This window comes from Delphinapterus leucas, chromosome 8 (assembly GCF_059928025.1).
Source record: "Delphinapterus leucas isolate spDelLeu-1000000601 "Yukka" chromosome 8, BTC_Dleu_Yukka2, whole genome shotgun sequence".
NCBI classification, from domain to species: domain Eukaryota; kingdom Metazoa; phylum Chordata; class Mammalia; order Artiodactyla; family Monodontidae; genus Delphinapterus; species Delphinapterus leucas.
This window is the reverse complement of record NC_143136.1, coordinates 94183776-94199249: the sequence shown is the minus strand read 5'-3', so window position 1 is coordinate 94199249 and position 15474 is coordinate 94183776. Positions and strand designations below refer to the sequence as shown.

The 15474-nt window shown below is 38.4% G+C and overlaps 2 protein-coding genes across 8 annotated transcripts in view; one reads left to right on the top strand and one right to left on the bottom strand.

Moving 5' to 3' along the window:
- Positions 1–15474, bottom strand: part of ZRANB3 (zinc finger RANBP2-type containing 3) — a 279900-nt gene that overhangs the window by 14149 nt on the left and 250277 nt on the right. For all 7 annotated transcript variants that reach the window (XM_089916041.1, XM_089916045.1, XM_089916044.1 and 4 more), the window contains 4 exons: positions 10477–10587; positions 9019–9421; positions 6000–6131; positions 1–3943 (listed from right to left, as the gene is read on the bottom strand). The exon at positions 1–3943 is cut by the window's left edge and continues 14149 nt beyond it. In XM_089916041.1, coding sequence (XP_089772167.1) covers positions 3845–3943; positions 6000–6131; positions 9019–9421; positions 10477–10587 — 745 coding nt within the window. In that variant the 3' untranslated portion in view covers positions 1–3844. The remainder of the gene's footprint in view (positions 3944–5999; positions 6132–9018; positions 9422–10476; positions 10588–15474) is intronic.
- LOC149748593 (uncharacterized) overlaps positions 1–15474 on the top strand; it is a 49164-nt gene extending 33690 nt beyond the window's left edge. The window contains exon 4 of the mRNA XM_089916056.1: positions 1–15474. This exon is cut by the window's left edge and continues 8510 nt beyond it. The gene's annotated coding sequence lies outside the window, so the exon portion shown is untranslated.

The following is a 15474-nucleotide window of genomic DNA, read 5'->3' as shown; positions in this document are numbered from 1 at the left end:
GAATGGGAGAAAATATTTTCAAACAAAGCAAACTACAAAGGGATTAATCTCCAAAATATACAAAGAGCTCAAATACCTCAATACCAAAAACAAAAACCCCCCAAAAAACAACCCAATCCCCAAATGGGCAGAAGACCTAAATACACATTTCTCCAAAGAAGATATACAGATTGCCAACAAACACATGAAAGGATGCTGAACATCACTAAGTATTAGAGAAATGCAAATCAAAACTACAATGAGGTATCACCTCACACCAGTCAGAATGGCCATCATCAAAAGGTCTACAAACAATAAATGCTGGAGAGTGTGTGGAGAAAAGGCAATCCTCTTCCATTGTGGGAATATAAATTGGTACAGCCACTATGGAGAACAGTACGGAGGTTCCTTACAAAACTAAAAATAGAGTTACCATATGACCCAGCAATCCCACTACTGGGCATATATCTGGAGAAAACCATAATTAAACAGATACATGCACCCCAATGTTTATTGCAGCACTATTTCCAATAGCCGAGACATGGAAACAAACTAAATGTCCACTGACAGAGAAATGGATAAAGAAAATGTGCTACATTTTTACAATGGAATATTACTCAGCCACAAAAGGGAACAAAATAATGCCATTTGCAACAACATGGATGGACCTAGAGATTATCATACTAAATGAAGTAAGTCAGACAGAGAAAGACAAATGTCATATAATATCACTCATATGTGGAATCTAATTTGAAAAATGATACAAATGAACTTATTTACAAAACAGACTTACAGATATTGAAAACAAATTTATGGTTACCAAAGGGGAAACGTGGTGGGGAGTGATAAATCAGGAGCTTGGGATTAACATACACACACTACTTACTCTACATAAGATAGATAACCAACAAGGACCCTAGTATATGGCACAGGGAATTCTACTCAATATTCTGTGATAACCTATGTAAGCAAAGAATCTGAAAAAGAATGAATATACGTATATGTAAAACTGAATCCCTTTGCTGTACATCTGAAGCTGTACATCTGAAACTAACACAAAATTGTAAATCAACTATAATTCAATAAAATAAAAAAAAGTAAACCCATGCACCTATGGTAAATTAATCCATGACAAACAAGACAAGAATATACAATGGAGAAAAGACAGTCTTTTCAATAAGTGGTGCTGGGAAAACTGGACAGCAACATGTAAAAGAATGAAATTAGAACATTCTCTAACACCACACACAAAAATAAACTCAAAATGGATCAAAGACCTAAATGTAAGGCCGGACACTATAAAACTCTTAAGAGGAAAACATAGGCAGATCCCTTTTTCCATAAATCGCAGCAATATCTTTTTTGATCCACTTCCTAGAGTAATAAAAATAAACAAATAGGACCTAATTAAACTCAAAATCTTTTGCAAAGCAAAGGAAACCATAAATAAAAAGACAAGACAACCCTCAGAATGGGAGAAAATATTTGCAAATGAAACAACCAACAGGGGATTAATCTCCAAAATATACCAACAGCTTATGCAGCTCAATATCTAAAAAACAAACAACCCGATCAAAAAAATGGGCAGAAGAGTGATACCTCCACATTTGTTCTTCTTTCTCAAGATTGATTTGGCTATTTTGGGTCATTTATGGTTCCATACAAATTTTACGATTGTTTTCTACTTGAAAACGCCATTGGAATTTTGATAGGGATTGCATTGAATCTGTAGATTACTTTGGGTGGTATGGATATTTTAACAATATTTATTTGTCTGATCCATGAACGTGGAATTTTTTCCATTTGTTGGTGTCTTCTTCATTTTCTTTCGCCAAAGACTTGTAGTTTCAGTATACAAATATTTCACCTTCTTGGTTAAATATATTCCTAACTACTTTAATTTTTTTGATGCTCTTATAGCATTTTTAACTGGTTGGAATTTTGAAATCTGGCAAATAGAGAAACTATCTTCATGGGTCATTCCATCTCAAACCATCATACAGTTCCTACATCTAAGAATTTTCTCCCTAGAATTACCACTTTAGTTTGATCTAAAGAGCAAGCTCCACTCAAATCTGACCTACTTAGACCAAAGTCTCACTTGCAGACACCTCATGTTGGAGGAAAAGCAGTGTGCTGGCTTCTCAGCTCTCAGCTGTGAGGAATCCTAGGTTACCCTGGCAATGAGGCAGAAAACTGCAAAAAGCCTGACCAGCAAAGCAGAAAGGAGGCCAAAGAAAGACCAACTAATTTATAAAATGAACGATACTATTGGATCTCAAAGAATGAAATATTGTAAACTTAATAAAAACTCTGTAAGGTTCATGATTGTATAATATTTATAAAAATAAGTCCTCTATGTTGTAAAATACTAGCTACTAATTAAAACTAAAGAGTGCTCAAACTAATGTGGTTTACATCCAAACAGTATTTACAAACAGGGCTTTTGTGAATGTAGTTCTTCCTTGGCCCTGTATTTTGTGGAGTTCTGACACTTTGCTCTCATGATTCTGACGTACTGCAGGATTATGCCTTGGTTTTCTTTTACCATCACTCTTTTATTTTTGAATATCAATCAGTCACATTTTAATATTACCCTTGCACTTTAACATATATCTCCATCTGATCATGTTTCAGTATAAAGTGTTTTATCATCATCATTCCTTTTAAAAGAGGTTCCAGGAATACACTTTTAATAAAACAGGATTTTAAGAACAAAAAATGGTAACCAGGAGACAAAGGGTGCTTTGACAGTATGCCTAGATTTATGCATTAAAACAAACTAATTAAAAAATGAAGTTTAAGTGGCATTTTATGTTTTCAGTTATTAAACATTTTTAACAGTTACTTTAGCCAGAACCCCTGAATTTGTCCACAAACACCATGGGTCCAATTAGCTTATCTTCAAAAGCATCTTTTCAACAGACAATTGGCTAAGAAATAAAACAAAGAAGACAACATTCAAAATGTGTACCCCAATCCCATTTTGGAGGCATTTAGTGAACAAGAGTCTCTACTGCATACTAAGCAGGCAGGTCACAATTGGCCCAGAAGTCCTAAATAATGATGATTTGCCTCTGAAATTTCCCTTATGGTTTTACAATGTTCCGTTTAGACACACAGCAGTCCAGAACCAATACTAATCCAGCAGCATTTTTCAAGTAATTGAGAGTATATTTTTCAAAAACAATCTATGCATAATACTGTAATTAGGGTACAAAGGAATTGAAAGCTTAACAAGACCTTACCAAAACGAGAGTCTGCACAAAATCAAGAAGATCATAGAAATATTTAGTATTGTATCTCATTTTCTGTTAAAACTTTCAAAAGCTATTGAACACAAAAAGCTTTAAACATGAAAAGGGAAGTTGAAGTCTTGATTTTTGTTCTGAAAATTTTCATTCTTAAAATATTACACGAGAGCTTCCCTGGTGGCACAGTGGTTAAGAATCTGCCTGCCAACGCAGGGGACACGGGTTCGAGCCCTGGTCCGGGAAGATCCCACATGCCGCGGAGCAACTAAACTCGTGCGCCACAACTACTGAGCCTGTGCTCTAGAGCCTGCAAGCCACAACTACTGAGCCTGTGAGCCACAACTACTGAGCCCGTGAGCCACAACTACAGGAGCCCGCATGCCTAGAGCCCGTGCTCCGCAGCAAGAGAAGCCACCACAATGAGAAGCCTGCGCGCTGCAACGAAGAGTAGCCTCTGCTCGCCACAACTAGAGAAAGCCTGCTTGCATTAACAAAGACCCAACGCAGTCAAAAAAATAAATTTATAAAAAAAATTACACTAACATGAAAAATAATTTATGTTGAATTCTCCACATACGAACCATAATCTTCTATTCAAAAATGTTTATACTTCATTTCTTTACTAAATATCGTGTGATGTCTGATCCATGCTTTGATGCTAGAGATCGTCTTCTCACCTGACTTCTTTCCTTGGCTTGTCTTGCAGTTCTCTAAGAGTTAAAAAAAAAAATGCATGTGTACACGTTAAAAAAAAGTACTGGCTACAGAAACTCAAAAACTCCCTGTATTCTGTTAAAAAAATATACATTATCAACACGCTCATTTACCAGTGCTTTGCAATGAGGGGGTTACTAAGCCACAAGCAGAGGACTCCAGTAGCTCTGAGGTCGTAGGTTCACGTAGGAACAGATGCTGAGGAGAAAATGCACAGCTTTGGGGGCTGTCTTGCTACCCAGTGAGATGGTAAATACCTCATTTGGGGACTAGGGGAGGCCATGATTCCCCTCACCCACATGGCAATTTCCCAGAATGTAGTGTGTGCAGGGCCCACCCACCTCCTGTTCTCTGGGCTCTGAAGCTTTTCCCAACCCAACAGCAGAGCCAACGCAAAAAACCAAAACGAGATAGAACAGAACTGGATTCTTCTGCTGCTCCCACAAATAAAGTTTTTCATAAGACTCTGAAAAAGTGATTACAGAGGGTGCAACATTCTCTTTTGCTCTATCTTCATTTTCTTATAGGTCTTGAATGTGCTAATAATTTGCACAGCTGAGAAATCAGATGACTTTTTTCCCCAGCTGAAGTCCATGTACATGTGAAGTGATCCAGGTGGAAGGGGTAAGGAGAGAAAAAAGGTTAAAACTAAAAATAAATAAAAAGCCCTGCTTATGAGATGATCCCGTTTATGTAAATATTATGTTTGTGGAGAAATTGAGGAATCTGAAATATTAAAAGGAGGCTAAGAAAGTGTTCATATGATATGAACACTGGCAAAGGATCTGAACAGTTCTCAAAAGTGTAGGACTTCCCTGGTGGTCCAGTGGTTAAGACTCCACGCTTCCAACGCAGGGTGCATGGGTTTGCTCCCTGGTCGGGGAACTAAGATCCCATATAGCGCATGGCACGGCCAAAAAATGAAAGAACAAAAAGGGTGTAAATACAATTGATTAGCATTTTTACAAACATCAGGGTCTTTTGTAAACACAATAATTCTTCTCTCACCGCATCGGCAATAACAAGTGCAGTTAAACGGGCACTCCCGTTCAGTGCCGGGGGGGAAGGAGCGTATATGAGCGTAGTCCTTTGGAAAACAGCTTGGAGAAAATTTATCTCCTACAGTCTCAAAAATATCTAAACACTTGACTCAGTGATTTTTACATCTGAGAATCTAAAGGAACAACCTCAAAATGTAAAAAATTATATACAAAAAAACGCGGTTGGCAGCATTGTGTATATGCACCAAAAAATGTAAACAACTTCAATGTTCATCAGTATGAGAATGGCTGAATAAACCAAAGTAGAAACGTATTCAATAGGACAATATGCAGCCATTTCAGATGATAAACACTGAATGCTTATCATGGGAATGGGAAAATGCTTAAATGTTGCCGTAATTTAAAAAAAAAGTTGGATACAAAGTTGCATATTGAATGTATGCTTCTTTCTAAGATTATATCTCAAGAGGCAGATCCTATGACCTTTTGCTGAACTGCCTGTTAAAAATTCATCCTAGTTGACAGACAATATTATGTCATTGTTTTATTCTCCTCTTAAGCAATAGGTAATTGCTCCAAGATGTACCAAGGTTAACAGGTTTCACATTTAGGTCAGCAGTGTAATGTTTGCATGTTGAACTGAGTTGGTCCTAGAGATAATTTATTAATGTTCTCAGATATTTCAGGACATACTTAGCTGCAGATGCAAACATATGTCACTGTCCCCATTTACTAAACTTCTAGTTTGAGGATCTGGATCTTTTCAAGACTATGCAATATGTAAGTTGTATTCATTTTCTTCTAGGTGGTGGTGAAAATTTCCTGGTCCTAGAATGAATAGAAAGGGAAGCAGTTTCTCTTTCATCTGTGACTGAGAACTTGCATAGGCCCCAAGAGAAAACTCAAGTGTTAAGTGATGAAAAGAATAAAATACATCTCGGATCCCAGACTAGGGATATAGATTCACACACGTAATCTTCCACACCTGTATGCACAATTTTCAATTTGATATCTCAAGATGGAGTCAAATGTGTCTGCGAGCTTCACTGACCTCTTTGTGACAGATTGTGCAGAGGGTCTGCAGGTTGTCCAGGGAGCACTGTCCTCCCCCACCAGACACTGGCTTGATGTGGTCCACCTGCCAGAAATGCCCTTCCCCTGGGTTTCTTATCATTTCATTAAGCTGTAATAAGAACACAAGATCAGCAATTTTCAACATACACTGTGGGAACTGTTGGGTTTGCATTGTGCAATCATGTTCACACAGCAGAATCACAGGGAAAAATACATTAGGATGGTTTTTTATAGCTTTTATTGTGAGTAGGAAAAACCCTCTAGGTTAGCAATTTGAAAGCAATAAAAAATATGTTTCTGAAAAAGGTTTTTTTCCCCCCTTACCTAACCCATTTTGAAAAAATTACAAGCAAGTATAAAATACCAAGCCTTCCGACAGACTGGGAAAAATCAATTGCTTCTGCACCTTTGAGCTAGTTTATATAGTCACTAAAACAAAACTGAGAAAAAAATAACAGATTAGAAATGAAAAACTTCTGAATATTACTGACTCAGACAGTCTTTTAATTGTTGACCTAAATGCATTTGTTAGTATACCAATGACAGTTTAATATTAACAGTTATCACCCAGAACTTTTATGCTATTACCTGGGAACCTCCTAAGTTACATGGACTGGAATCAAATTTCTAGAACAAATCTCTGTTGCTTGCATATTTGGAATAAACAAAGATGTTCATTTAAAGCAGCCACTATTTAGGCCAGTCCATATATGCATACTTCATATTTAACGAATAATAACCTACATTCAAACGGGATGTATTTTAGCATTTTATCTGAGGTAGTAAAACCAGCTCACAACATAGCAGTGTAGAGTTGTTTAAATATCACAAAGACGAGTGTGAAGACGATATTATAATATCTTCCTTGTTCCTTGGTCTTGAACAAGGAAGATATTATAATCGACTTCAAGGCTGCTGGCCATGGGAATCTGTGACATAGCTCTTAAAGTGCTTCAGGAAAGTTGTCAGGCCCATGGATGGCTCAGGGACCTTAGCAGCAGTGTCTGGCCCAAGAGCAGCGCCAGGAAGCAGCAAATTGGAGCAGTAACCTTTGTCCACCTTAACTCTGTTACAGATGGACTGACTTTCTCTTCTACACTGAACTTCCCAACTTCTGTTAGAAGCTATATAATGATTTTTATTTTTGAGGTTGGCATTGTTGCAGGAGACTTCATAAGGCAGTCTTGTGCATCAAGCAAATGGCATATTCTTAGGGAAAAAAATCCATTTTGGTTCTGTCTTTTGTAACCGATTCTTTTGTGCCAAGCAGTCTCCATTCTGACAGATCCTGTGATCCAGAAGGTGCTTCTTTATTCTTCCCAGCAATTCGGAATCACTTGGGGCCAGTCTTCAACATCCTAAACTCACCTCCAGAAAGAATCACTCCCTCTCCCACTGGTCATTCCATCTGGGCCCTGCGGTGCTCCTGATTCTCTGAGCGCTTCTCTTTTAGATGTGTACTGTGTTACTTCTGCATTCTTGGACTGACTGCTTTCAAGATGTTCTTGAGTCATTTCATTGTGTGTCTTCCGGAAGCCTCCACATGGAGGCAGCAGCAAGCAACTGGAGTCTGGCTGACATCTCCGGGATGGGTGTGACGTGACCCTCACCAGTTAGACCAAAGGATCTTTCAGGAACTCTGGATAACATTAGGGGAAGAGCGTATTTCCCTAACAAAGTCATGCTAATTCATCTTTGCAGAAATGCTTATTAATTCTGTCATGATTCAGCAATACTAGGTAAATAAAAATATAAGATTTGACTCCCTGGCTGGAACTTACCCAATATTTTAGCAGACGGAGAGTGATTTTTTTCAAAACTAAGCTTACTACAAAATTACACATTTTGCTCTAGTTTGAAATTTAGTACTTATTAGATCACAACACTGGAAATCCAACTGAGTTTTGGGAGTCAAAGTAAATACTGAGAATAGTGTGCTTAAGAATACTATTTTTGTCATGAATTACATTTTACAATGGGATAAACATATGTAAGTTTTCTTCTCATTGTAACGACTACATTTTGGGGGTTATCTGTTTACCCCTTGTCATTCAATATTAACACCATGAAAAGTGGAACAAGCATACCATAAGTGCCTCTCAATGCAATATACCATCTGTTAAGGTCTCTTCCCAAAATAATCTAGTCAGAATCTAATTAAACCTCTAGATCTTATAACCATTATTCAGGAAATCAGGGGGATGGAGAAACATGTCAGACAACATCATGAGGATACAGGGAGACAAATCCAGAATGTGGGAAATTCTAAAGGCAAATGTAACAATTTATAGTGTAAAAAAGGGATGGGGTGATATTACAGATTATATGGAACGTAAAAGGCGTAATGACCAAATGCAATGTGTGGGTCACATTTTGATCCTAATTTGAAGAAAGCAATTGTAAAAAGACATTTCTGAGAGAATATGGGAAACCAAACACGGACTTACGATAATTGTGGAATTATAATTGTGTTGGGTGTGATAATGGATATTGGAACATTTAAAAGAGAGACAGACCTATGATAAACCATAATGGAAAAGAATATTAAAAAAAGAATGTGTATATATATGTATAGCTGAGTCACTTTGCTGTACAGTAGTAATTAACACATTGTAAATCAACTATACTTCAATTAAAAGAATAAATAAATAATAAAAGAGAGAAAGAAAAAGGGGGGAAGGGAGAAAGAAAGTCTTTATCTGTGAGACATACATAATGAAAATATTTAAGGGTGAAATGAAACGCTGTCTGGAATTTGGTTTAAAATAATTCCAGGAGAGAGAAAGAATTGAGGTGAGGGACAGATGAAGATGAATGGCAAAATGTTGATAACTGTTAAGGTTGGGTGATGGGTATGTGGGTCCATCATTCTCTCTACTTTTGTATATGTATTTGAAAATTCCCATATTAAAAAGTTTAAAAAAAGAAAGTCAGTGAGTCAGTATTCATCACTCAGTGCAGTGTTGCCTTCTATCAGTCACGTGATTATAATTTACCTGTTCTAATGGGAGCTTTGAGGTCCAGGTAAGATCCAGAAGATTCTTCCTCTGACTTTTAGGGGCATCTCTCAGACGTAAAAAGAGTTCTTGTGCATTCAGATTACATAGCTGACACACGCCATGTTCAATTTCAAATACTTTGGCTCGCAGGTAACTGTTATTAGATCGAATCCAAAACTCCTCCTGACATTTCAGAGAGCAAAACCGTGAATCCCAAGCACTTGCTTTATGCTCTTGCTTACTCTGGCAAGTGGGGTGCTGACAGAGAAGGCAAAGTGGATTTCCTTCATTATCCACAGCTTGCAAATAGCCTTTGGATGTAGAAGGTTTCACAGTGAGATCAGCTTGGGCTGTGCTGGGATTTAGAAATGGGACACAAGCTCCATCTTCAAAAAATTCTCTAGAATGAGCAAAATATTGATTAGGTAACTAATGAAGGCTTACTCTATTCAAAGTAATTTTTACTTCATTTAAACGTCTTCAAAGTTTCTATACTGATAAGCAGTAAACATGGGGCCCACAGATTTTGTGATCCAGTGTGGAAATGAAATAGCTAAACACACTACTCCACGGCAAGTAAAAGAAAGAATGTTGTGTTCAAAAAAATAAATTTGCAAACAAATATGCTGCCTCTCTTGGGAACTTAGATGTCTTCAAGTTACACACTCAGACTCTCGAGAAGGAAAATGAGAAGTTAGGAAATGCTTCTTTAGGCTGGGAAAGGACAGGGTGATGGAAAACTTCAGCTAAAGTTAGTGGCTACCCTGCTCTCTAGATGTGTCAGGTCACACACCCCATTAGGACCGAGAGGCCGTTACCAAGGCTTCCAGGAACACTCTCTTCCGGCCTCTGCTGGCCTTCAGGAAAAAGATCATTCATATCCATTAAGTGACAGAGCCAGGGAGTTAACGGTGCTGATAGGAATTAGAACAGGAGACTTGCTAAATACGCACCTCCTACGGGTAAACTCTGAGTCGACAGAATTAAAATTAGAGATGAAACATGGTAGGACATAAACCCCATTTGTTAGAATAAAAGGAAAAGGTACATTACTCAGTTTTGTTGAAAAGTCCTACATGGGAATTACAATAGCTGCTTTGCTCATTTTCCATGGCTGTTTGTTAGAGTGTTAAAAGAAAAACTTTTTATGATAGTAAGAACTCAAGACTGGGGGACAGAGCCCAGATTTGACCTCAGCTCTGCTAGCACCTGGTGGCCTGGGGCAGGTCACTTGACCCACCTGCAGGATCCTTCTTTACCTCTAATTTCTAAGATGAGGGCATCAGGAGCCTCACAGGGCTGCTAGGAGGATAGAAGAGCTATCACATTGTAAAAGCTTTTTGTAACCTGTAAAGTGGCCACACAAAGGTAAAGTATTATTACAAAAATGAAAGCATAAATTTAAAGGAATAGTCTTAGTACTACTATGCCCAACAAGTAAAAAAAACCCCTTACTTTGTAGAAGGGCCCCCTGGCCTGGACCCCTTTGTGATCAGACGGACATGGCCCCCATCATTCTTCACCTTGTCCACTGAGGCTACAGCAACATCTTCTTTGGTTATGTATCTAAAACAAATACATGTGAAGTAGATTTCCTCTCTCCTGTAAGAGTTTCTCTATTTCATGTTCACATTTCTCCTTGTGAAAGCAATAGGAGAAAAAGAAATATATGAGTCTATTCATTGTGCTAATACTTAAATTAGGGAATGGAATTTTTTCCCTCTACATTGGTCTCCACATGTAGGAAACACATCTCTTTGTTCCAAATTAGTTTTCTCAAGATTTATTTTTCTAAGAAATTCAAGAGTCATTCAATATCCTTTGGACAAATTTTCACTTAGGGGAAAAAAGGCGTGGGTGTAGGAATAAGAAATGATCAAATACATGCACCACTGACAGCCGTAAGTAAACTGCTTGCCAAGCTGTGCAGAAAATCTCTAACTGGATTTTCACCTCCCTATTGGTCTTCTCTTCAAGGCTCCTCACATCACCTTAATCAGTTATAACAGTGTATCAGTGTATTCAGATAAAGTGATTCTCTTTTCAGTTAACTAGATTCAATCACATTGTCTATAATCTTAAGGTTGTTTCCATTATTATCAGCTCATATAGAGTTTATGGAATCTTCCACTGAAATAAAGCCACTCTTGATGTGGGATTCAGAACCTTATTACACAACACTGTCAATACCACACATAATGGTTTAGGGACTGGAAGTAAAGAGGAAAGTTATTCCAATTAAAGGTGACGGGGGAATTTAAGTAGGTGAAATGCAATTACCCAATTAATTCCTTCTAATTAGCATGGCCTAGTTTCTCTAGTAGTTTACACCTATTGCAATTTTCTTTAAAAATTACTTTAAACATGCATTTTTTTCATATTCTCAAATACTTCTTCATTTGGTAACGACAATAAAATTCAAGTTAAATCACAATGGAATTGTGCAGTTACAGGTAAAATTTGCTTTTATGTTGTTGAAGTAGATTTAGTAATTAATAGAATTCCTCCTTTTTATAAAGTAGTTTATTAATTTTTTGATGAGGTGATACATGCACATATTTCACAATTTTAAAGGCACGCACTGCTTTATATGGTGAACAGTGTTTCCCTTCCATTCCCATCCTTTTCTCCCCCCTTCCCCAAACTATCTCTGTTGCCAATTTTCAATACATCCTTCTAGAAATAGTTCATTTTTTATGTGTATAACTTTTATTTCTTTCTTTGTATTTTTATGGACATACAATTCACATACCATAAAATTTACCATTTTCAAGTTTACAATTCAGTGCATTTTCGTATATTCATAAGGCTGTACAACCTTCACCACTATCTAATTCCAGAACATTTTTATCACCCCAAAAAGAAACCCATAGCCATTAGCAGTCACTCCCCATTATACTTTTTATTTTTAAAAACAAATGGTGGCATAATATACACATTAATCTTCACCTTGCTCTTTTTACCTAAACATACATCTTGGAGATCTTTCCATATTAGCACACATAGAATTGCCCTATTTTTTTAAATGGCTGCATGTTATTTCATCATTTCGACAAACCATATGATGTATCTTACCAGTCTCTGATTAATGTCCATTTAGGTTGTTCCAGTCTCTGCTATCACAAACAATACTGTACAAAATATCCCCATCCCAAATATCCCTATTATCTACACAAGAAGTAGCTGTAGAATAAATTCCCAGAAGTAGAATTGCTGGGTCAAAGATCTTGGGTGCTTTAAATTTGGACAGATTTTGACAAATTGTTCTCCTCTGGTTTTGTACAAATTTATACATCCACCAGCAACGGAGAGCCCCTGTTTCCTCACACTTTCACTAGCACAAGGTATATCAGTTAAAAATATCTCTGCTAATGGTGATAGGTATCTTGTTATAGCTTTACATTTGCATTTCTTCTGTTAAGAGGAAGGATGACTATCTTTTCACATGTTGGCATTTCTACTTGCGTGTCTTTCTTAAAGCAAAAAAAAGAATCACAGTGAATTCTTTAAGTATTCTTTAACTTGCCCTTTTAGCTCCTAAATTTCCTCCCCCCTCCTACCTTCAACCATTTCATTCCCTTGACAAAAGCACTTTGCTAAAGTATTCCAGCATATTCTAAAAGAACTCAAAAGCTTCTAGCTTTGATGGGCAATGGGATATTAAGCCTTGCCTCAGGGATTATTCAATGTTTAAAAGCTTAGAAGCTTAATTTAGTAACTTTAAAAGATGCTAAAAAAGCCGGGACTTCCCTGGTGGCGCAGTGGTTGGGTGTCCGCCTGCCAGTGCAGGGGACATGGGTTCGAGCCCTGGTCCGGGAAGATCCCACATGCTGCAGAGCAACTAAGCCTGTGTGCCACAACTACTGAGCCTGCGCTCTAGAGCCCACGAGCCACAACTACTGAAACCCGCGTGCCTAGAGCCCGTGTTCCGCAACAATAGAAGCCACTGCAATGAGAGGTCCGCCCACTGCAACGAAGAGTAGCCCCCGCTCGCCACAACTAGAGAAAGCCCGTGCGCAGCAACGAAGACCCAACGCAGCCACAAATAAATTAATTCATTAATTAAAAAAAAAAGATGCTGAGAAATCTATTCAGAGATTTAAGAACTAAAAATAACCAGAGGTTACTTCCTATGAGAGGTTTAAGTACAAATTTCTGGAAACCACAAGAAATGGATCAATCAACCCAAAAGTGTGTTGCTGGCAACTTTTCAAACATAGCTGCGTTACCAATATTTAATTTTCCATTGAGTTTTGCCAAAAAGTTCATGTAAGCACACCAACTTTCAAAAGGATTATGGTAAATCCGAATTTTGACAGATAGGGAAGGAAGAATGCTGTCTACTCAAGTAATTCCTGGATGGGGGTGATCGGAGGAGATGGCAAGTTTTGCAATAAAAGAGGAGTGAGTTGGAAGGTGGCCTGAACCAATGAGAAGAGTGGTGGGCTCGGGACTTCCCTGGTGGTGCAGTGGTTAAGACTGTGCTCCCAATGCAGGGGGCCTGGGTTCGATCCCTGGTCAGGGCACTAGATCCCACATGCATGCCACAACTAAGGAGCCCACATGCTGCAACTAAGGAACCCGTCTGCTGCAACCAAGACCCAGCACAACCAAAAAAAAAAAAAAAAAAAAAAAAAAAGAACAGTGCTGGGCTCTAGGCTGTTGACTTGCTTTAGAGGTCAGCTGTGGCTAGAGGATAAATTTGGCATTCTAAACCCACAGGTTTCCAAGTGAATCAGACCTGCCCTTTGACAAGTGGAAACCCACTTAGGAACCTAAACAATGGCTGGTGATCTTGGCTTCTATTTATATTTAAGAGTGAGCTGCTCAAAAGCTGACTACAAACTCTGAGCTTGGACACAGCCTGCAAATGAGTGGATGCCACTGGAGGATAATCATGTTGGGAGTTCTAGCCATTGCTTTTGGGAGAATTCCTGAAAACTAGTATATATGTGTCTTTATTCTGAAGCCATTCCATCTTTTCAGAGATGAATCCTCTAATCTCATGCCTAGAAAGTAAAATGTGGCTGTTGGTATGGCAGCTGAGCCAAGAAAGGGACCTGGGGAGTGTAGTTTCCAGTATAACGCCTCTCCCTTTATCTCCACTGAGGTTGGTGTTTCCAAGACTGGTGCCTCTCTCGTTCAGTTTCTGTATAGAGGACAGTGGGAAAGCAAGGCATCCAATGTCTAACTGCTCCTCATATAGACTTCCAATCAATGCTGTTGTGTAGCCCCATCTTTCATACCTGCTTTCAGAGAGACACAGTTACTCCAGTTTACTGAGACTTACTGGGGTTCTACAGCCAGAATCAGCATGCTTCCTCAAAGCATCCCCCTCTGCAGGTGCACATGTTTCATTTTCATGGCTCTGCTAAGTCCATGTCCCTGGAGCCCCCTCTCTCCACCTCTCTTTCATCAGTGACCAAGGTCTCTAGATCTACCTCTGTAACACATCTCTTTACTCTCTTTCCTCCATTCCCATTTCTAACGCCTCAATAAAAGCCCTCATCTTTTTTCTCCAGGTCTACTGTAATAGTCTCTTAACTTCTGTGGTAAGCAGAATTTTAAAGATAGCTCCCTAGGAGTCCTGTCCCCTGGTATTCAATTGAACACTTATCTAGGTAATGCTGTAAAGGGATGCTGCAGATGTAATTAAGGTTACGAATTAGCTGACCTTAAGACAGGGAGCAATTCAAAGCATGAGAAGGATTTCACACACCACTTCTGATCCTGAGATGTAGGGGCCCATGTGCTAGAACTAAAAAGAAGCTGAGAGTGGCTCCCAGTCGACAGTCGGCAAGGAAACCTAAGTCCTACAACCACAATGAACTGAATTCTGTTAACAGCCTGAATGCGTGTGGAAAGGGATTCTTCCCAGACTATCAGTAAGAGCCCAGCCATCTGTTTTTCAGCCTCGTAAAATCCAGAGCAGAGAAACAAGTAGAGCCAACTCAGACTGCTGACTTAAAAACTGTGAGATAATAAATTTCTGTTGTTTTAAGCTGCTAAGTTTGTGGTAATTTGTCACGGCAGCCACAGGAAGCTAATGCCACTTGTCTCCCTTCGAGTCTTGCCCTTTTAGTCTAACCTTCCAACTGCTGCCAGAGTGAGCTCTTAAAATACAAATCTGATTATTTACTCCGCTGCTTGTTAACACAGTTTTATCTTTAATATATCACCTACATATATTTTCATAAATAACACTGTGTGTCTGACTTGGTTTTATATTGATTTTATGACTTTTGCTTTTACACCTGACCAGCCGTCTTTCTGAGGTGGTGCTTCCATGTCTGCTGGAGAAGAAACAATGGAGCATGCTGTAAATTCAGTTAGGAAGGGTATTATGATCATGTAAAGAGAAGACCAATACTTCAACTAAGACTATGGTTATAAAAATGAAAAAAGGAGAGGACTGGAAGAAGTATTGAGAAAAATAAAATAGGCATCGTGTTT